At 36.9% G+C, this 21682-nt stretch overlaps 3 protein-coding genes across 3 annotated transcripts in view; 1 reads left to right on the top strand and 2 right to left on the bottom strand.

Moving 5' to 3' along the window:
• Positions 1-21682, bottom strand: part of LOC143562706 (uncharacterized) — a 233863-nt gene that overhangs the window by 188872 nt on the left and 23309 nt on the right. The gene's annotated exons all lie outside the window — the stretch shown is intronic.
• On the top strand, positions 4136-7265 carry LOC143562707 (putative CoA ligase CCL9). Its single transcript, XM_077050444.1, has 4 exons — positions 4136-4395; positions 5040-6078; positions 6694-6797; positions 6885-7265. The coding sequence occupies exons 1-4, from the start codon at positions 4201-4203 to the stop codon at positions 7101-7103; spliced, it is 1557 nt and encodes a 518-aa protein (XP_076906559.1). The 5' UTR covers positions 4136-4200; the 3' UTR covers positions 7104-7265.
• Positions 16596-20446, bottom strand: LOC143562697 (tubulin beta-1 chain-like). The gene is made up of 4 exons (XM_077050435.1): positions 20283-20446; positions 18600-18889; positions 17514-17783; positions 16596-17418 (listed from the first exon to the last, which is right to left on the bottom strand). Exons 1-4 carry the CDS (start codon positions 20384-20386, stop codon positions 16736-16738), a joined length of 1347 nt encoding a protein of 448 aa, XP_076906550.1. The 5' UTR covers positions 20387-20446; the 3' UTR covers positions 16596-16735.

Raw genomic sequence — 21682 nt, 5'->3', positions numbered from 1 at the left:
TAGGACCTAAAATTACCATATCATAACATAATTTTCCCTAATTTCACAAAGCTATTTTTAATTTGTCATAGTTGACACTATTTATCGTGAATTTTATCTAATAGGTTATTGTTGACCGTAATTGTCTTTACCTCATCTTAATTAGTCACCATTGACCAATATCAATCCACAATGAAGCTAAACGACCCTCCTTTGCCGATATTGACCAATATTACCCCTAAATGTCTCTAGTTGATTCTACTTGGTATAAGTTGACCATTATTGACCTAATCGCTCGTTATTTTTCTTAACTGACTTAACAATCCCTAATTGACCCTCCTTGACCATTATTAAAGCTAGTTACCCCTAAATGACTATAATGTTTTTGACATTGTCTAATTTGACATTTAGTGATACAACATTTATCATAGTTGCCTCAAGGTTATCCTAATTGCTAATTGTCAATCAATGTTGTACCTAATTGAAGTTAATTTCTCTTGATTAACCTAAAATAGTCTCATTTGGTAACCATTTACAAATATTAACCAAATTGCTCCTAATTGCCTATAAGGTATTACACGAGCTCGAGCCAAACTTAGGCTCGTTTAAGGTTGTTCTCAAAATATATAAAAATAATTAAAATCGTATGAAATTAATTAACAAATAATAATAGCCCGAGATTTAAAAAAACAACTCATGAGATGAGTTCGAGCTTTAGAAAAAGAGCTTCAAATGAGCCGAGTTCGAGCTCGTGCTCTGGTAAGTATAAACAAGCTCGGATTCAGCTCACTTACCAGTAACTTAGTTACTAAAAATAAATAGATATTTACTATTACTATTATTTATATGGGATCGATGTTTTCTTTTTCCTACGTATTATTCACGAAAAATATTGTAAAATCAGGAAAAAATAAAAAATAAATAAAGAGTTTTATGCTAGAATTGCATTAAATATCCAAATATGCTTTAAAAATATCTACATATTCTAATAAGGTAAAAAAAATTATGATGATTAACCACAAAGCGACATGTATTCACAATTACTTTACTTTATTAAAATATGTAGATATAAGAAACTTTTAAAAACTTTATGGGTGCTCCGCACATTATCTCAATACACCAGATTGTTTTATTTATAAATTGAGGATTCTCATGCAATTGACCCGAATTCACGGGTCTGGGTCTCACCAAACCCAGATAGCCCTTAAACGGGTTATAACACCTAATTAAATAAAAAATTTATCTCACCAAATATTTGATATGAAAATCTTAAGGGTATACTAAAAAATAATATTCGATTTTTAAAAAGATTATATTATTTATAATTACGAAACAGTTTTATAGTACAAAAAATAAACGGGTCATGGGTTTTACCAAACTCGTATAGCTTTTAAACCGGGTTATAGTATCTCATTTGTTTGTGAACCCTTTCATCATCTAATTCTAAGTATATTATTAACTTATTTACAATAAATAAAATTAAAAGAAAAGAATATATAAATGTTAGAAACGAATATTTTAAAACAACCCCGTAATACGGAGGGATAAAAACTTGTATTAAGATATAATTGCATTTTTGGTTTAAAACTTATATTATTATCATTTATAAACAGTAAATATATACTATACTATTATTATTAATAATAAATATAACTTTTATATATATATATACATAACTATATTAAAAATAAACATCAACAAGAATTGCGTTGAAAAATTTCCAACACATTTCGGACTAAATCTATTATTTATTTACTTTATTTTCTTTGCAACGCATTTCTAATGTTACATAAAAGTGTGCAACTATTTTTTTGTTGGAATATTTGCTACGTATTTCTTACACAAATGACTTTTGTCACTATCTTGTCACAATTTTGTTGCAAATTTAGGGTTTTCTTTTCTCGTAGGAATTTCGTTGGAAATGCGTAGGAAATAATGCTCGTAAGAATTGCGTTGGAAAATTTTGTAGGAAACATTACTCTTTTCTAGTAGTGATACATATATATATATATATATATATATATATATATACAATAGTAATATAATAAGTAATATAATAATAATATATAATATAATAATAATCTCATCTCTTCCGGGCGACAAACTAACCCCGCCCCCGCCCCTAATCGCCCAAATATCGCCCCCGGGGGCGGTGTTTGCGCCCTTTGTCGCCCCTTCTCGCCCCAAATTGTAGCCCACTACACTTGGCCTAATATGTTAAAATATATTGCATACTAAATATGCTTAAAAGTTAAAAAAAAATACATAGTTGGTGTCTCTATTCTAGTTTATTTTAGCATTGAAGATTAATTTTGTGACATTTAATAGAAGAAATAACATGTTTTAGGCAAGGCCAGGCACACCGCACATGGATGGCAAATCGATACTACACTAGTGAAGGTCCGCACACGATGGTTGCGGGCCCACGAAACAATGGCGTGGACATAGTAGGAGAGTAATATCATAGATCCAAGAAGTAGAAAACATGCGGTTAAATCCATTGTATGAAGGTATATGAGCCAGGGCCGGCCTAACCTATTTAGAGGCCTAAAACGAAATGAAAAACCGAGGCCTTTTCCGAGTTTTATTGTTATCAACTTGCTTTTCTGTTTCGTTAAATATCGATAATAATAAACTATAATAAATTGATTTATGTGCAATACGTCGTAATATTCAATCTTTAATTATTACACACCTATTATACAAATTTGAAGTAAATATTCATACTAATAAAAAAGTTAAATATTGATAAACATATATAATTATAAATAACATAATTAATGGATATGTACATTAAACACAAATAGATTAATATATAAATATAAGCAACATTCTTAATGGTTCTGTATATCAAACAAATAGATTAATAAAAAATAAGGTTAAAAGCGTTTCAATAGGGAAAAGATTTACCACAGACAAATATTAAAAAAAAAAGAAAGAAAAGAGAAAAACAAACTAGTGGCTGTCATTTACATTTAACTATTTGTTCTTATCTACATTTATTATCTATATGGGGAAACACATCACCTACTTTTTGTAAACCTTGGGATGTTTCTTGACCAGCTCGCTGAATCTTCTTCTTCTCCGGCAATTTCTCAACCTCTTAACAACAAACCTAGGTTATACAAGCTTTCAAATATGAAGGCTTTCTCAAATTGGAGGCCTTAAGCCCTAGCTTCACTTAATTATATGGTAGAGCCGGCACTGATGTGAGCTACAAAATACTCGACTTAACTAAAACGGTCTAATAGTTAAATTGACTAATAACGATGTAGCAAGATGAGCCATGTGGCAAATTGTCTAGGGGTTTTTTGGTACTGCTTATTTTAAGCAACTTATTACTTATTAACTTTAAAAAAAATATAAAAGGTGTTTCGTATTGTATGTTATCATGAGATAATTGTTTTAATAAGTTACAACTTTATTGTACCTTATAGAAAAAGTTATAAGAGACAAAATAAGAAATCTCAAATCCCCCTCCCCCCCCTCCCCCCGATTTATTTTTATAACCTTCGGAGTTAATTATATTCATTTATATACCCAACTTTTACTTTACTATTTTTTTCTCTCAAATTTAATGATTTTAATTTCTTTTTAATCATTAAAAAAAGTGTGTAGGACTGAAAGACGGAATGGAACCTGCCAATCCTGATCTCTAGCAAAATTAAAAATCGATACCAAACGGTCGAAATGGCATTTCCACCCATCTCTCTGCTATCATCCCGAGATCCCATCCAGTCACACCTATTTCTTCTTCGTTCTTCTACAAACTATGTCGAAAACAACTCGTTCACGTTACAAAATTGATCGTACAATGACACCCAAAATGAAGTCCCCGACAGTACCCGTGTACTTGCCAAAAGCGGTACCAACTTCTAAGCCCACTCCGTCCACCCTTATACTCACACGTATTTATTCCCTTAAAAGATAAATAAAGGTAGGTATGGGTATATACATGCATGCTCACCTCACGTGCCACTATTATTATTATTATTATTATTATACAAGTCATCTTCCACGTAGCACACCTTCCCCAATTAACACCTTCGCCGTTGACGTCACCGTCGTTACAATATTCCGTCAACTCGCCGCCTCATTCCTCTATAAATATTAAATTAAAACCCATAACTCATTCCACTCATATTATTATTATTATTATTATTATTCAATATTCAATAAAAACCTTTTAATCAATCACTTCCATATTCAACTCAACAAAACATGGCAACTTTAACCGGACTACTCAAACACGTCGCCGGAATATTCCCCGACCGCCGTGCAATCTCCGTCTCCGGCAAGTTCGATATCACACACTCTCGTCTTGATCAGTTAATCGACCATGCCGCCGGGTTACTTATCTCCGCCGGAGTTAAACCACACGACGTCGTTGCACTCACGTTCCCAAATACCGTTGAGGTACGTGGTTTTAACCTAATTTAAACAATTAATCATAAATTGATTCGATTAATTTGAAATTTATGCGATTACAGTACGTAATCATGCTTCTGCTACGTTGGTTTGCGTTAATTTTGTCAATTAATCTGAAATTAATCCAATTTGAATATTATTCTGCTACGTGGGTTTGCCTTAATTTCATCAATTAATCTGGAATTAATCCAATTTTATTATTATTACAGTACATATTCATGTTTCTGCTACGTGGGTTTGCCTTAGTTTCTTCAACTAATCTGAAATTAATCCAATTTTAATATTATTACAGTACATGTTCATGTCTCTGCTTCGTGGGTTTACCCTAATTTCATCAATTAATCTGAAATTAATCCTATTTAACTATTATTACAGGTTTCTGCTACGTGGGTTTGTGTTTAATTTGTCAATTAATCTAAAATTAATCCCATTAGACTATTAATAATAATAATAATAATAATATGTTCATGTTTCTGTTACGTGGGTTTGCCCTAATTTCATCGATTAATCTGAAATTAATCCTATATTATTATTATTACAATACATGTTCATGATTCTGCTACGTGGGTTTGCTTTAATTTATCAATTAACCCAAAACTAATCCGATTTCATTATTATTATTATTATTACAGTATGTGATCATGTTTCTAGCGGTTATTCGAGTCCGAGCAACAGCAGCGCCGTTGAATCAAGCTTACACCGCCGACGAATTCGAGTTTTACTTGTCGGATTCCGAATCGAAGCTCTTATTAACCGGAAAAGACGGAAACGAACCGGCCGAAACCGCGGCATCAAAGATCGGAATCCGTCACGTAACCGCCGCGTTAAACGACGTCGGTTTAGGTATTCATCTCTCCGCCACATCGGATGCATCCGACGTGAATAATATTATTAACGAGTCATCCGACGTGACACTTTTTCTGCACACGTCGGGGACCACTAGCCGCCCGAAAGGCGTGCCGTTGACTCAAGTCAACCTAGCTTCTTCGGTTAATAATATTAAATCCGTTTATAAACTAACAGAGTTAGACTCCACTGTTATTGTGTTACCGTTATTTCACGTCCACGGGTTGCTAGCCGGGTTGTTGAGTTCACTCGGTGCGGGAGCAGCGGTGACTCTCCCCACCGCGGGGAGATTCTCCGCGACGACGTTTTGGTCAGACATGATTAAATACCAAGCCACGTGGTACACCGCGGTCCCCACCATCCACCAAATTATACTCGACCGTCACGAAACCAAACCCGAGGCGACTTACCCGCAGCTCCGGTTTATCCGGAGCTGCAGCGCGTCCCTCGCGCCGACAATATTAGCTCGGCTCGAGGAGGCGTTTAATGCGCCGGTTTTGGAAGCGTATGCTATGACGGAAGCCACGCATTTAATGGCTTCTAATCCGTTACCCGAAGACGGGACCCACGTGCCCGGGTCGGTAGGGAAACCCGTGGGTCAAGAAATGGTGATTTTGGATGAGAACGGTGTCGTACAAGTGGCGGGGGCGAATGGTGAGGTTTGTATACGGGGGCCGAATGTTACAAGCGGGTATAAGAATAACCTGGAAGCAAATAAATCCGCTTTTTTATTCGGGTGGTTTCATACGGGTGATATCGGGTATTTTGATTCGGATGGGTATTTGCATCTTGTGGGTCGAATCAAGGAACTGATTAACCGTGGAGGTATTGTTTTTCTTTTTATATTAATATTCTGTTAATTAATATTATCATTCTCAGACGTTACCGTAGCTTTGTTATCGGTGGAATATACTGAGTACATGATTATGTTAATTGATAATTAATTAATTATTAATTTGTGATTAAAGTATATGGCATGTGATTATATGAGTCTGATGCTGTTTTTTAATAGTTTGTGAAAGAGAATATTAGATGTACAACTAATTAATATGCCAAACTAGTGATTAACATTTAACAACTAATTATTATGTATTTTATGTTAATTTGGAATATTTAAATAAACAAGATTTGTTATTTTTAGCATGACGTGTTAAAATGTTATAATGTCAATCTCATGTGTTTTGTACTGTAAAGCTTTAGTATATGTGTGTGTGGGGTCCACAGCCTATTAAAACAAGCCACCTAAAAATTGCCGTGTCATATAATAATACTTATGGATCTAACAAATTTAAAATCTTTTGTTAAAAGCAATTGGATCCGAGTGTGTCACGTTTCATGTTATGTGACACATTGACACCATGACACAACCATTTAGTATTTGTTATTTATAATTTTTAAAAAGTAACATGAAATAAAATTCGATTCGATTGGTGTTTACAGGGGAAAAGATATCACCTATAGAGGTTGATGCGGTCTTGTTGTCGCACCTTGATGTTGCTCAAGCAGTTTGTTTTGGCGTGCCCGATGACAAATATGGTGAAGAGGTCCTACCACACATTCAAGACGTTATTTTTTTTATGGACGTTTTATTTTAAAAAGCATCTAAAATTCTGAATTGAATGAAATTGCAGATAAACTGTGCGGTGATACCTATAGAAGGATCAAACCTTGACGAGGAAGAGGTGTCAAGATTCTGCAAGAAGAATTTGGCAGCGTTTAAGGTTCCTAAGAAGGTTTTCATAACCGATTCTGTTCCAAAAACCGCAACTGGGAAGATCCAAAGGAGGATTGTTGCAGAACACTTTCTTACACGTATTTCGACTGCTAAAGTACCCAAGTTTGGAGCTTAAATGCATCTTGTGTTATGCACTGTCACAGATTATGTGAAGATATGTTAGAAGTGTAATCTTCAAATTGTTAATTGAGTATCTTAATTCTTTTGATGATGTTTTTTTTATAGTTTTGACCGTGTACTTGTTTTAAAAAAGTTATATGAAATATCATATTGCATATCCTTTATTATTAAAATATATAGAATATGAAATTGATGCATTTTAAAAGGTTACATTTTTGAATTGATGGTTACCAAACCTTAGATGTTGAGGATCATTATCGATTACGAAGAGGTGTTTGCTTTGGTAACCCGTTCGGATACCATTCAAATATTACTAGATGTTTTGCACAAAGGAACCACATTGTGATTCAGTTAAACATTGAAAGTGTTTTCTTAAAAGGTTAGCTTAAGGAAGCTGTTTATGTGGACCAACCGAAAAGGTTCGTCATCTGGGTGAAGAAGCAAAAGTTTACCAAGTAAAAGCCTTGTATGGTCTAAAACAGGCTCCAAGATCGTGGTTTAGGTTAACTGAAGGCTACTTCAAAAACGATAAACGAGAAGGATTTAACAAAATAATATTATCATACGTTATCCGTCAAGAAGGTTTGGAACAAAACAACAATCGTGAATTTATATGTTGACAACCTAATTTATGTGGGAAATGATACCTTGAAGACGAGCATGCTAACATCCGTCTTGACCAGAACCAAGTTTATATATATATTTTTTAGATAAATCATTTTGACCGGAATGCATTTTGCACATAATTCATGCTACCCAAACCTGTTTTAAGATGTTACAAGAATTTGTCCAACCCGTCCAATTTGCCTTGTCAGGTGTTCGGCCAAGTATAAAATTAACACCGAAGCCAATAAATCTATCCGGGTGGTCCCACACGGATATATAGATATATGGCCGATATGCCGGATCTAAGAAGTAGGAATTGATCAGCCGAGAAGGTATTTTATTTATTTATTATATATAAAAATATTTTGTGGAGTTTTATAAAAGAGAATATGCTTGCAAGATTAGCTGATAGCTGGTAGCTGTTAGCTGGAAGCTGAAGGCTGAAAGCTAAAGGCTGGAAGCTGGTAGCTGTTAGTTGTAGCTTTTAAAATATTTAGGTGTTTGGCAGAGTGACAGAAGTTTTTAATAAAACTAGCTGGGTTCCCGCGTGGTGCGGCGAAATGGGCGCACAACCTAACATCAACCGCATAATCAGTGTCGGTACATAATTCACCTGATGACAGTGCATACATAACCTAAATGTAGACGTGTAATTCATGGAAAAGCAGTAAGCTTGTAAATGATGTCGAAAATCAAGAAACAAAGCTGAAATATACAGTAATTTCAAATAGATAATTTTTTAAACCAACATATTTTGATATGAATCCCTTTCTGAACATGCACTGTTTTAATCTGAAACATGTTCTGACCTGACCTCTTTCGACTCAAAAGCGTACCGATACGAATCAAACTAATTTAACCTTTTTTGTATCGACTCGTTCTGACCCTAATTTGGTCTTACACATGACTCAAGTTCGCATGACTCGACTCCTAATTTGGTCTTACACATGACTCGAGCTACCTAACTCGACTTTTTACCGATCATACCCTATAATCACATAGTATGTTAATTTCTTAAAGTTAAAGAAGTATAACAATATCATACTGAAGAGGTAGGTCCCCGCAAAGCCCAGTTGGACCCGCAAAACACACCTTGATGAGGTACGTCTGCGCAAAGACCAACTGGTTTCGCAGGACCCACTATGCTCAGAGAGATGAAGACCTTACACGCAGTAAGCCAGCTGTTCCCGCAGGAAAGCCTCCCTTGGTACAGTACCCTGCCTGTTCCCGCAGCTATGAGTACAAGCCAAGAAGGAAGGCTACCCGCACTAACAGTAAGGCTACACGCATAAGGCACTAACTCTTCTGGAAGACCTTTTGTACACGCAGTAAGTTCAGCAATGTCACCTGAAGAAGGAATGAGCAAGGCGGGAATATTCCCGCCCAAAAGAGCCAGTCCGTACGCTTCTGGAAGACCTTTTGTACTATACCTGCCAAGGTATGGACAAAATAGACAAGATCTGACCAAAGCAGCCCATGAACCAATCACAGGGTGACAGCTCACCGACAATAGTACGAGGAGGAGCACGCTCCAGTACAAAATGTCACTATCAGCCGCTGCCTACCCACCAACCCCCATCGTGGCACGTACATAGCCCGTAGTTGGTGGAAAAGGAATAGTACACAGCTGGCCATGTCACTATCAGCCGCTGCCTACCCACCAACTCCCATCGTGGCACATACGTAGCCCGTAGTTGGTGAAAAAGGAATATTATACAGCTGGCCGTACCTGCTTGGAAACCTACATTCGGCTATAAATACTCCAACACCTTGGAACGGTATGATCATCTGATCTTCTCCAGCTATTTCTCTTAATATACACTTATATTCAGAGCAATCTAGTCTGATTCTCACGCCGGAGGGTGGTCACAAGGAGGAACCCCCCCCCCCCTTCTCAGTGACGAGCTCACGGTGTCTGTTTTGCAGGTCAAGAAGAATAACCATCTTTGGCGGACCTAACCCTCGTGGGAAACATCTACTTAACCCTAAGATTATCCGTAATCTGCCGGGGTCACTTAGTGTTTCTTCACATACTCAAATTAAAGAGAATAAAATGCTCGTTTTTTTGATGTAATTTGTTTAGAAAATTATTAACGTGTGAAAAAGTTTTGGCTCTTAAAAAAGTCGTGGGGGTAATTAGTTTTGAATAAGGGTTGAATGTGTAACTATTATATAGATTAACAAAAGTTGATAAGTTCAAGTACTAAAATTATAAATTCAAATGTAAAAGCTTGTAGCTAGCCTTTTCTCAAACGCTACCAATACTAGCGTTTGAAAAAGAAGCTTTGTCTACCAATCTAGAAGCTTGAAGCTACTTCAACCAAACAAAGCTTTTTATTAAATATGAGCTTTTTCATAAAAGCTTAAAGCTTGAAGCTCCTAAAAACTCATAAAAACTCCTTGCCAAACATACCCTGTTTTTCAGTTTAATATATGGGTTCGGTTTAGTTATGGACCTTTTTCTATTTTTTATTTTACCTCTAGTTTAAAATACTTGAGTCTAGACAAAAAAAATGACATAAAATAATATTATTTTTGGCTCTTAAGGCTAGGTCTATAATTTTGTTAATCATTTCCTAATGAATTCGAGCATAAACTTTTATCCCAGAATAAGGAATTGGAATAATAAACCCAATAACAAACATTAAAACAAGTACGGTGCGATTTTGTTCCATTGTTTAGTACTTTAGTTGAATTTTGTACGATTTATTTCGGCGTGGTTAATGATGGATCCATAATTTCTCGTGTTTTCCGTAGCCATAAAAACAAACAACCGATAATTTGGCATATTATTTAATTAATTATACATGTATTTGCAAGGTCATATACATTAATCTGTTTATTTCCATAGCCATAGACATTGGTCACTGTAGGGGTATGGTACTAAACCCGGTTTTATGACCCTAAATTTATTATGTTTGGCTTATTTTATTATATGGACTAATACAATGTTATTGGGCTGAAGGGGTTTTGTGGAGGTAACCCTAGCTGGGCTAGGCCCACTAGGGTACCATGATGGTGGCCATGGGGCTCCCTATATAAGGAGGTCTCCACCTCCTTATTAAAGGTTGGTCATTCTCAGTAAGAGCCACCACCATAACCATTTTTGTGTCTGTAAACAAGAGATCCTTGAGATTTCTTAGCAGTCACCTCCACACCCCCGAAAAGCCATTGCAGGTCTCAAGCAATCGGAGAAGAAGATCAAGGCACCAGCTCGTTCATCTCGAAAATCCGTGGGAACATCGTCATGGATCAGGTCAGATTCATTTCATGTTTCGACATTGGCGCCATCCGTGGGACGGCAACGAGCTACCCTTCGATTTTCGTCTCGGTTCTCGGATCTGTTCATCCATTTATTCAGATCTGTTCATCCATTTTCTCCAAAGAAAAATCCAGATCTGGAAGTTTACAGAAAGATGCTTCAAGATTTGTTCTATTAAAGCTTAAAAAGATCCATAGATCTAAAAGATGCTTCCAGATCTGTGTTTCTGGAGTGACGCAGATCTGCGTTCACACGCAATGGGTGCCGGATCCAGATCTGATTTTTCAGTGTTCAATGCTGGAATAAGTTCTAGATCTATGGCCACAAAGCAAAAAATTGGGAGCAAAAAGGAATGCACAGAAGAATAACAGGCTGTGTACATCGGTGCTCCCCCATCACCACTAGAGCAACTAAAGTTAACAGTCGGAAAAACTCCGCCACCGCGGAAACCACCATGTGGGTTTTGCGCCGAAGACTGCCACCATGCATGCTCGCCAGCGGGTCACCATTCCGCCGACATTCGTGAGCGCCCGCGGAAACCACCGCGGAAACCACCATGTGGGTTTTGCGCAAAAGACTGCCACCGTGCATGTTCGCCAGCGGGTCACCATTCCGCCGCCATGCACACGCGCCCGCGGATCCTCACTCCGCAGCCATACGGCCACGCGCCAAATTTAAAGGTTGGGAATCCTCATAAACCCATAAGGCCGCGCGCCAAATTTAGAGGTTGGGAATCCTCAAACCCATAAGGCCACGCGCCAAACTTAAAGGTTGGGAATCCTCACAAACCCATAAGGCCGCGCGCAAAATTTAAAGGTTGGGAATCCTCATAAACCCATAAGGCCGCGCGCCAAATTTAGAGGTTGGGAATCCTCAAACCCATAAGGCCACGCGCCAAACTTAAAGGTTGGGAATCCTCATAAACCCATAAGGCCGCGCGCCAAATTTAAAGGTTGAGAATCCTCATAAACCCATAAGGCCACGCGCCAAACTTAAAGGTTGGGAATCCTTATAAAACCATAAGGCCACGCGCCAAACTTAAAGGTTGGGAATCCTCATAAACCCATAAGGCCACGCGCCAAACTTAAAGGTTGGGAATCCTCATAAACCCATAAGGCCACGCGCCAAACTTAAAGGTTGGGAATCCCCATAAACCCATACGGCTACGCGCCAAACTTATAAGGTTGGGAATCCTCAAACCCATAAGGCCACGCGCCAAACTTAAAGGTTGGGAATCCTCATAAACTCATAAGGCCACGCGCCAAACTTTTGGGAATCCTCAAACCCATAAGGCCACGCGCCAAACTTAAAGGTTGGGAATCCTCATAAACCCATAAGGCCACGCGCCAAACTTAAAGGCTGGGAATCCTCAAACCCATAAGGCCACACGCCAAACTTAAAGGTTGGGAATCCTCATAAACCCATAAAGCCACGCGCCAAACTTAGAGGTTGGGAATCCCCATAAACCCATACGACTACGCGCCAAATATAAGACCGAACGCGGCTCCGCTCCGCTCAACACGCCATCATAATTAAACCTCTTATAACCCGAAGCACCCCTAATAAGTCCAGAACTCCAACTAACCTCTTACACGCCACGCATATCACATCTGCTCGTGGCGCATATCACATATGCTCACGCATCACATGCTCACGCATATCACATCTGCTCGTGGCGCATATCACATATGCTCACGCATCACATGCTCACGCATATCACATGCTCATGCATCACATATGCTCACGCATCACATATGCTCATGCATCACATATGCTCACGCATATTACATATGCTTACGCATCACATGCTCACGCATATCACATCAGCGCTTGCAACATCTGCGCTTGGCGCATGACAAAAAGCCTATGCGCAAGCGCATGAAACATCTGCGCATGGCGCATGACAAAGCCTATGCGCAAGCGCATGAAACATCTGCGCATGGCGCATCAAAAAGCCTTTGCGCAAGCGCATGAAACATCTGCGCGTGGCGCATGACAAAAAGCCTATGCGCACGCGCATGCAACATCTGCGCGTGGCGCATCACAAAGCCTATGCGCAAGCGCATGAAACATCTGCGCGTGGCGCATGACAAAGCCTATGCGCAAGCGCATTAAACATCTGCGCATGACACAAAGCCTATGCGCAAGCGCATGAAACATCTGCGCATGACACAAAGCCAAAACCTATGCGTAAGCGACACAACAAATGAGACAATAGTCTAATCAAAATCAGGATAAGGACAACCTTATTTAGCTGCAATGAACTAGGGGACTATCGTGATATACCACCACTACATTATCGCGATGGAAGACATCCGAATCTTAGGGCGGGAGTCTAATAATATCCCAAACGGCCACGCGCCAACGTAGGTTGGGCACACCTCATAATTTGCCCGAGGATGGGAACCTTGTAATACATCCACTTTTAGTTGATATGTTTTTGCAGGTTCGGCTACGAGTCGCACAAGCACCTACGACATTATTATTATCTGGCCGATTGTGCCTCCATTATTATTTTGAAAACAAGTTGGGATAGTCATCCTGCGTAGAAGAGGCCCTTGTGGGCCAGTCATTATCATCATATTATAGCTCATAAGCCGCAACTCGCGCATGCTTCATTATTTTATAGCTCGTAAGTCGCGTCGCGCGCAAGCTTCATTATTTTATAGCTCGTAAGTCGTCTCGCGCGCAAGCTTCATTATTTTTATAGCTCGTAAGTCGCCTCGCGCGCAAGCTTCATTATTTTTATAGCTCGTAAGCTATCTCGCGCGCAAATTGCATTACATTATGCGCGCTCTATCTTTTATCAGGCCCCGCGCCACTATTGTTATGATGCGTGCTATATCTTATTCATGCCAGTGCACCATTATTATCATAAGGATCACAAACATGTCACCATCATGGAGAAAACCTCTCAAAACTCAAAGACAATAAAGACAAGGCCAAAGAAAAGGGAAAAAGCCGCCTCACATCCTAACACACCTTACGAAGTCCAGCGCTCCACCTAAACGCTTGCACGCCTAGAAGCAACACTGGACTTAGGGGGCTTGTAGGGGTATGGCACTAAACCCGGTTTTATGACCCAAAATTTATTATGTTTGGCTTATTTTATTATATGGACTAATACAATGTTATTGGGCTGAGGGGGTTTTGTGGAGGTAACCCTAGCTGGGCTAGGCCCACTAGGGTACCATGATGGTGGCCATGAGGCTCCCTATATAAGGAGGTCTCCACCTCCTTATTAAAGGTTGGTCATTCTCAGTAAGAGCCACCACCATAACCATTTTTGTGTCTGTAAACAAGAGATCCTTGAGATTTCTTAGCAGTCACCTCCACACCCCCGAAAAGCCATTGCAGGTCTCAAGCAATCGGAGAAGAAGATCAAGGCACCAGCTCGTTCATCTCGAAAATCCGTGGGAACATCGTCATGGATCAGGTCAGATTCATTTCATGTTTCGACAGTCACATTTCATGTCAAAGAAAGAATTCAAGAAATAAGTCGTTTTCAAACCAGAAACTCCGTTGATTGTTGATTGTCCATTGAAGGCCACATGTGTCATGCTATGTGTCTTGATTTTACCTGGTGGTGGAGATATAATAAATATCATATCAACATATTATTTTGTTATTGATTTATTTATTTTGAAATTATATAAAATGTTTTATATAATGACACCTATTCACATCTCATGGTGGTTGACATAACTTCAAAACTTTTTATTACTTATCTTTCCATAATAAATTGTAGTTGTATTACAATGATATAGGGTGATGGTTAATTTGTTTCGATCTCTATTTCTAAAGCTTGAGCTCGGATCGGGCTCGTTTACCATTTTTTAATCAAAATTTACATATTTTTATATATTTTTTGTTCAATTATATATTTATATATAAGAAAATGTATATAATTTAGTTATTTTTTCATAACATTATATAGAATTAATTAATAATTATTTAATATATATATATATATATATATAATTATATATTATAAAAATTATAATAATGACAAGCTCGTTCAGGCTCGCGAGCCGGCTTAAGCTCGATAAGTGAAGCTCGGGTCGTTTAAGCTCGGCTCAGTCAAGCTTTTCATGAGCCGATCTCGAGTAGTTCGCTTAGGATCATATCATCTTTGTCCATTCATTTGCTAGTTCCATTATCCAAAAAGGGAATAAAGTTTCGCTTGGCACTTATTTATTCAGCTTTTTGGTTCATATGGTTTGCAATGAATGGTGTGATCTTCAAAATATCGACCTCTGGTAGTTCCTTGTCCTGTTTTGTTGTCACATCATGTTGCTATTTTCTTTTATTCGGTCCAACGTTTTTCTAGTTGTATTGCCCAGCCTCCTGCTACCGTGTTCTGTTATAAACAGTTGTTCGAATAAGAATAACGGTTTTAATTGCTGCTTCATTCAATTTCATGTAGGCTTTGACTGTTAGGTAGAAGAACTGAAAGATAGAATTTTACATAGTTTCATTAATGGGCAAGAGCCACTTATTAAGTATACTGTCTAACAACCAACTAGTTTATAGTTACTTATTATTGCTTGTATTTACACATTTTGTCTACATTCTTAATTCAAGTACAATATAGATAAACACCACTTGACCACTATGATGAAAGATTGAAGGTTGTTTTCAACTTTTCATACCAAACTTGGGCTTCAATAAACAGAAAATTGTTTTTACCAGATTTTTCATTTGGGCAAGCCCAAGTTTAAACTGTTTTTCTCTATAATTATTCATTTGCAAATCATTATTTTATACGTTTTAAAATGGTAAATGATGTTTCATAAGTATTAACTGTACTATGCATGACATTATATTCCCAAAGAAAAGAAGTAACAAAAAAATAACATAAGATCCAAATAGTCAGCGGGACCGTTAAACCTTCTTTTTAACCATGATATAAACTAGGGATGAGCAAAAACCGAACCACAACCGAAAACCAAAAAAATTAACCATAACCAAAGGTTATGGTTATGTGAACATGATTAACCGACCATCCGGCTATGGTTACGGTAATTGTGTCTTCGTTAACCGACTTTAACCGAACTGGACCTCTTATGTTTATGTTTTTCCAAAATTTATACCTCCGTTTCAATCTTTTATACTTCTTTGTCCAACTTCAAACATTTAAATCTATGTTGCAACTATCTATAGCATAGTTTGAAACACCATAACCAACCTTAGAACCAACATAACATATTTTAACTTCGGAGCTTGGAACAGCATAAACAAATCAATTTCAACTAGGACAGAAGAAAAAAAATACACTGCACAATTAACCTAAATTAACCAAAACCAAGCCGAGTGCCAACAGTTTACCAACCATTGGATTATGGTTGAGCAATCTTCAATAACCAAACCTCAGTTATGGTTATGGTTAAACCCCTATAACCAAACCGACTTTGCACGCCTCTAATATGAACCGTATAGAACTCAAACCAACTCACTTGCTTTAGATGATATGGTTCAACTTTAAAATTTATCACAAATGTAAACACTAAACTCAACATTACCAGTTAACAAAACCATATTAACATGCAAACAACAAAAGATGTAACCAAGCAAATAAATTTAAAATTTCACACAATCATCATCAACATGTCTGCAAAACGACTTAACAAAAAAAAAACATAATCCTGGTATGCAACATAGTAACACTTCAAACCATAGTAAACTAACTACCAACATTAATCCAATAGCATGCCATTAAGCAGATGACAAATCCATCAACCAAAACAAAAAACCTCTTATTAAGCCTCGTCCGCAAGCTCCTCCTCTTCCTCTTCATAATCATACCCTTCTTCATCAGCGGTTGCATCCTGATACTGCTGATACTCGGAAACCAAATCATTCATGTTACTCTCGGCCTCAGTAAACTCCATCTCGTCCATCCCTTCACCCGTGTACCAATGCAAGAAAGCCTTCCTGCGGAACATGGCAGTAAACTGCTCGCTCACACGCCTGAACATCTCCTGAATCGATGTCGAGTTGCCAATAAAAGTAGACGCCATTTTAAGCCCGGTCGGTGGGATGTCACAAACAGTTGACTTCACATTGTTAGGAATCCACTCGACAAAGTAAGACGAGTTCTTGTTTTGAACATTAATTATTTGTTCATCGACTTCTTTCGTGCTCATCTTGCCACGAAACATGGCAGATGCGGTTAGGTAACGCCCGTGTCGGGGATCAGCTGCACACATCATGTTTTTAGCATCCCACATTTGTTGAGTGAGTTCGGGTACGGTTAGTGCACGGTACTGTTGGGACCCACGTGAGGTTAAAGGTGCAAAACCGACCATGAAGAAGTGGAGACGCGGGAATGGGATGAGGTTGACAGCTAGCTTCCGGAGGTCCGAGTTGAGTTGACCCGGGAAACGTAAGCAGCAAGTTACACCACTCATTGTAGCAGAAATCAAGTGGTTCAAGTCACTAACTGCAAAACAGAATGACAGTTATAACTAACACTAACCACTATTCGAGTTTTGAAAGTAATATTATTATTAAGTGAGGGTATTTTGGTCATCTTACAGCTTGGTGTGGTGAGCTTTAAGGTTCTGAAGCAGATGTCATACAAGGCTTCATTGTCTAACACCATACATTCATCAGCATTCTCAACAAGTTGGTGAACTGAGAGTGTTGCATTGTAGGGCTCAACAACAGTGTCTGAGACTTTTGGTGATGGGAATACAGAGAAAGTGAGCATCATGCGGTCCGGGTACTCTTCTCGAATCTTGGAAATGAGAAGGGTTCCCATTCCGGACCCGGTACCACCACCCAATGAGTGACACACCTGGAAACCTGCAAGTAGTCAAGAAAAGTGTAAGTATGTAAATCAGTAAATATTATTTCAAAGTTAATCAGCACTCAGTTAAGAAGAGATAAAGATGCTTGAAACTCGCATTTTAAAGGTAATTCAAAGCATATTGATGAATGATTAAAACAATTATAGAAGAAACTTGATGAATATAACATGCTAATGGATGCCCAATAAATTAATTATACCAGAATAAACTCAATGATTAGAGCTTCATTTTCACAAACAATGTGATGAATTTGGCATGCTAAGAGAATAAACTAACTATACCAGCATATAATTAGCCAAGTAAATAACTAAATCAAGTTCAATCCAGTTTAAGTTATTCAAGAGATCAAAGTCCTTCCAAATAATGTTCATTGCATAAACATAAGCCAAAATGGATGCATGGTACTAGTCATGATTAATGAGATAAAAAGTTTAAAATTATTCAATATTATACAATATATATACACACACACAAACTTTTATATATAACTTTTCAGAATAAGTATAAATTTCAAATACTTCACAGACTTTGACCCAATTTACTAAAATTTGACCAATTTTAACTGTTTTAAACAATTTTGACCCAAATTTGACCAAAACTTGACTGGTGCCAATTTTAGGGGCCGATTAGGTAAGATTAAATCGGTAGCCAGACGATTTTTACAACACTAATAGTAATCAAAATCGAAGCACGACAAGCAATGCCAATAACAAAGACATACAAGTATACAACATAACTAGTGAGTGTTATCATTCAAAATCAACTCAATAACATTCAAACAGACTAATTCAATAAAAATATAAAATTATACCTTGAAGACAATCACAGTTTTCAGCTTCTTTCCTTACAACATCCAAAACCGAATCAATAAGCTCTGCGCCTTCAGTATAATGACCTTTCGCCCAATTATTCCCAGCACCAGACTGCCCGAACACAAAATTATCCGGCTGGAAAATCCGACCATACGGGCCTGACCGCAGACTGTCCATAGTACCAGGCTCCAGATCCATAAGCACTGCACGTGGAACAAACCTTCCACAACTCGCTTCGTTGTAGTACACATTCACTCGCTCGAGTTGCAACTCGTTGTCCCCATTATACCTATATCAGAAGATATTGTTGATCTGTTTCATACATTTCAACAATAATACCAGCGTTACAAAAATTAGGCCTAGTTAGCAGTTAATCGCTAGTCCGCCAGTGACTAATTAATTTTTAGGTAATCGGTGAGAAAATCAGGAGTTGGACCTAATCAGTCCTAGCTGGGCGCCCGGACCTAGTCGGACTTTAATTCCGGCCTTTATTCCAACAATCTGTGGCAGTTTCCAGCAATTTCATATATATAGATACACACATAAAAATGTGAATATATATAAAAGTTACATATACAAATAAAAATGTGTGTATATATAAAATTTACATTTTTTGTACATATGTAAAATTACAGATAAAAATGTCTGTACATATAAAAATTTGTAGATATGTAAAAATTACAAATAGAAATGTCTGTGTACATATTTAAAACTGAAAATTACATATAAAAATGCGTACATACGTAAAAATTACAGATAAAATGTGTAGATATGCAAAAATTACAGATAAAAATGTCTCTGTACATAAAAAATGTATAAAAATGTAAAAATTACGGAAAAAAATGTTTGAATACATTTAAAAAAACTGAAAATTACATGTAAACCTGTGTATATATAAATAGATAAATTACATATAAAAATGCATATGTTTGTAAAATTTACAAATATAAACGTTTGTATACATATATAAAACTGAAAATAATGTGTATATATAAAACTAAAAATCACATACAAAATTGTGTACATACATAAAAATTACAGATAAAAATGTATGGATATGTAAAAATTACATATGAAAAAGTCTATGTAATATAAAAATGTGCAGATATGTAAAAATTAAAGATAGAAATGTCTGTATACGTATATAAACAGTGGCGAAGCTTGGGCGAGTTCGTTGAGGGGGGCGGACTCAAAATGTATTTAAAAAACCATAAACGAGGGGGGGCGGGCTCAAATTTTGGGGGAAAACGGGTAAATTTAAACTACGTATACAAAATTTTTGGGCAAAAAAGGATCAATTAACACTGTTGCGCAAAAAAACAGGGGGGCCGGGAAGCTTCGCCCATGCATATAAAACTGAAAATTACATATAAACATGTGTATGTATAAATAGATAAATTACATATAAAAATGCATATGTTGTAAAATTTACAGATATAAATGTTTGTATACATATATAAAACTGAAAATAATGTGTATATATAAAATTTACAGTTAGAAATGTATATATTTGTAAAATTTACAGATAAAAATGTATTATATATAAAACACCTTCAATCTGATTAATCGTCGGTCCTCACCTAACCGACTAACGAGTTCTACAACACTGGATAATACAAAGCTGAATCCTATAAAATAAGAATACGACTACAATATATATCAATAATATCTTCTAATACTACCTTCCGGTTGAGTCAATCCCGTGCTCTGCACACACGACTTCCCAAAACTTAGCTCCGATCTGGTTACCGCACTGGCCGCCTTGAACGTGTAGGATTTCACGCATTTTGGATGGTGAGTTTAAAGAGAGAAAGTGTGTGTGAGAGAGAGTTAGGGTTTTGAATTGTAACAGAGGAAATGAAGGTTGGAGAGGATGGAATGGGTGTTTTGACTTTGTGGTGAGTGGCAAAATTTCAAAATTTCTGTTTGCCGTTGACTTTGTGCCGTTAAGTTTTTAAGTGGGAAGTATTTGAAATTTTGAATGTTTTGTTGTTGACTCAGTATTTGTTGTGTTTTTATATATTTTTTAACTATTTTAATTTCATCCCTCTCTATAATTACACTACATTCTTTTCTCTTGTTTAATTAAATAATATTTTTTATACATTTATCATTACATTTTTCTTTCTCCCATACTCACAACCAATTCAACAGATATTTAAATATATATATGGGCAAACAAAGTTCTCCAAAATTTACAAAAAAATCACTACTTTCTCTCTCTCCACCTTTACACTCACAACCACTCAAAACCTCACCCTATAATTTACATAAACATAAATTTTGGGTATGAGATGTGAATACTCTAAACTAAAGGTGTATTTTCTTTTGAACTTTCACGGCTAACGGAGGGTTAACTCTGTTAGTCTGTTGTTTACGAGGCACGTCTAATAGGACGTTGGAAAAAAAATACACATTTAGTTGGGACTGTTATTAACCAATAGAATATAGTTGAGATTATTTAAAATCAGTTTTTTTAAGTGGACAAATGATTTTTGACACGTAATGTTGCCACATTGATGTTTATTGACAACTAGGCGTGTCACGTAAGCATCTTACTGACGGATGGTAAACTCTGTAAGTCACGGACCGTTGGTATAATATACATCTTTAGTTATGACCGCTACCATCTAATAGTGAAGTTAAGACTTTTATCTGCCAATGGGGCATTTAAGATTTATTTAAAACCATTTTTTCTTGTTTTAACAGCGTTAAATCGATCGATATTTGTTAGGTTTGTAAAGATAGTGACTAAAAAACCTTCAAAAAGTAAACGCGTTGAATAATATTGGCACTCATATAGTTTATGATGAAAAAAACATATTTAAAAAGTGTGTTGTCGGTTCATAAAACACCCATGGTATCGTAACTAAACCAAAAAATAAATTTGTCATCGCCCAAATACAATAATTAACGTGTTAAAAAACGTGGGTGTTTAGACGACAAACCAACGCAAATATGAATATCATGTTACGACACCCCGATTGAATAAAAAAAATTAAAACAAAAAATATGAAAAAGATTAACATAAAAAATAACAAAAAAAAATTGGCATGGCACAAACACGAACCGCCTCTTGGAC

The sequence above is a fragment of the Bidens hawaiensis genome, unplaced genomic scaffold, assembly GCF_021521415.1.
Source record: "Bidens hawaiensis isolate Kalapana, Puna unplaced genomic scaffold, B.hawaiensis_p1.1 tig00021047_1, whole genome shotgun sequence".
NCBI lineage: Eukaryota > Viridiplantae > Streptophyta > Magnoliopsida > Asterales > Asteraceae > Bidens > Bidens hawaiensis.
Note: the sequence above shows the minus strand (reverse complement) of the source record. Positions and strands in the feature narration are given on the sequence as shown.

Bases quoted from the DNA above. Each gene is read 5' to 3' on its own strand.
- LOC143562697 (XM_077050435.1), bottom strand. From the start codon at position 20,386: ATGCGTGAAATCCTACACGTTCAAGGCGGCCAGTGCGGTAACCAGATC. The intron at 17,784-18,599 runs GTATAATTTTAT...GACTACTTGCAG, and splicing joins AAACTGTGATTGTCTTCAAG to GTTTCCAGGTGTGTCACTCA. The intron at 17,419-17,513 runs GTAAGATGACCA...TCTGTTTTGCAG, and splicing joins AAAGCTCACCACACCAAGCT to TTAGTGACTTGAACCACTTG.
- LOC143562707 (XM_077050444.1), top strand. From the start codon at position 4,201: ATGGCAACTTTAACCGGACTACTCAAACACGTCGCCGGAATATTCCCC. The intron at 4,396-5,039 runs GTACGTGGTTTT...TTATTATTACAG, and splicing joins CGTTCCCAAATACCGTTGAG to TATGTGATCATGTTTCTAGC. The intron at 6,798-6,884 runs GTCCTACCACAC...ATGAAATTGCAG, and splicing joins ATGACAAATATGGTGAAGAG to ATAAACTGTGCGGTGATACC.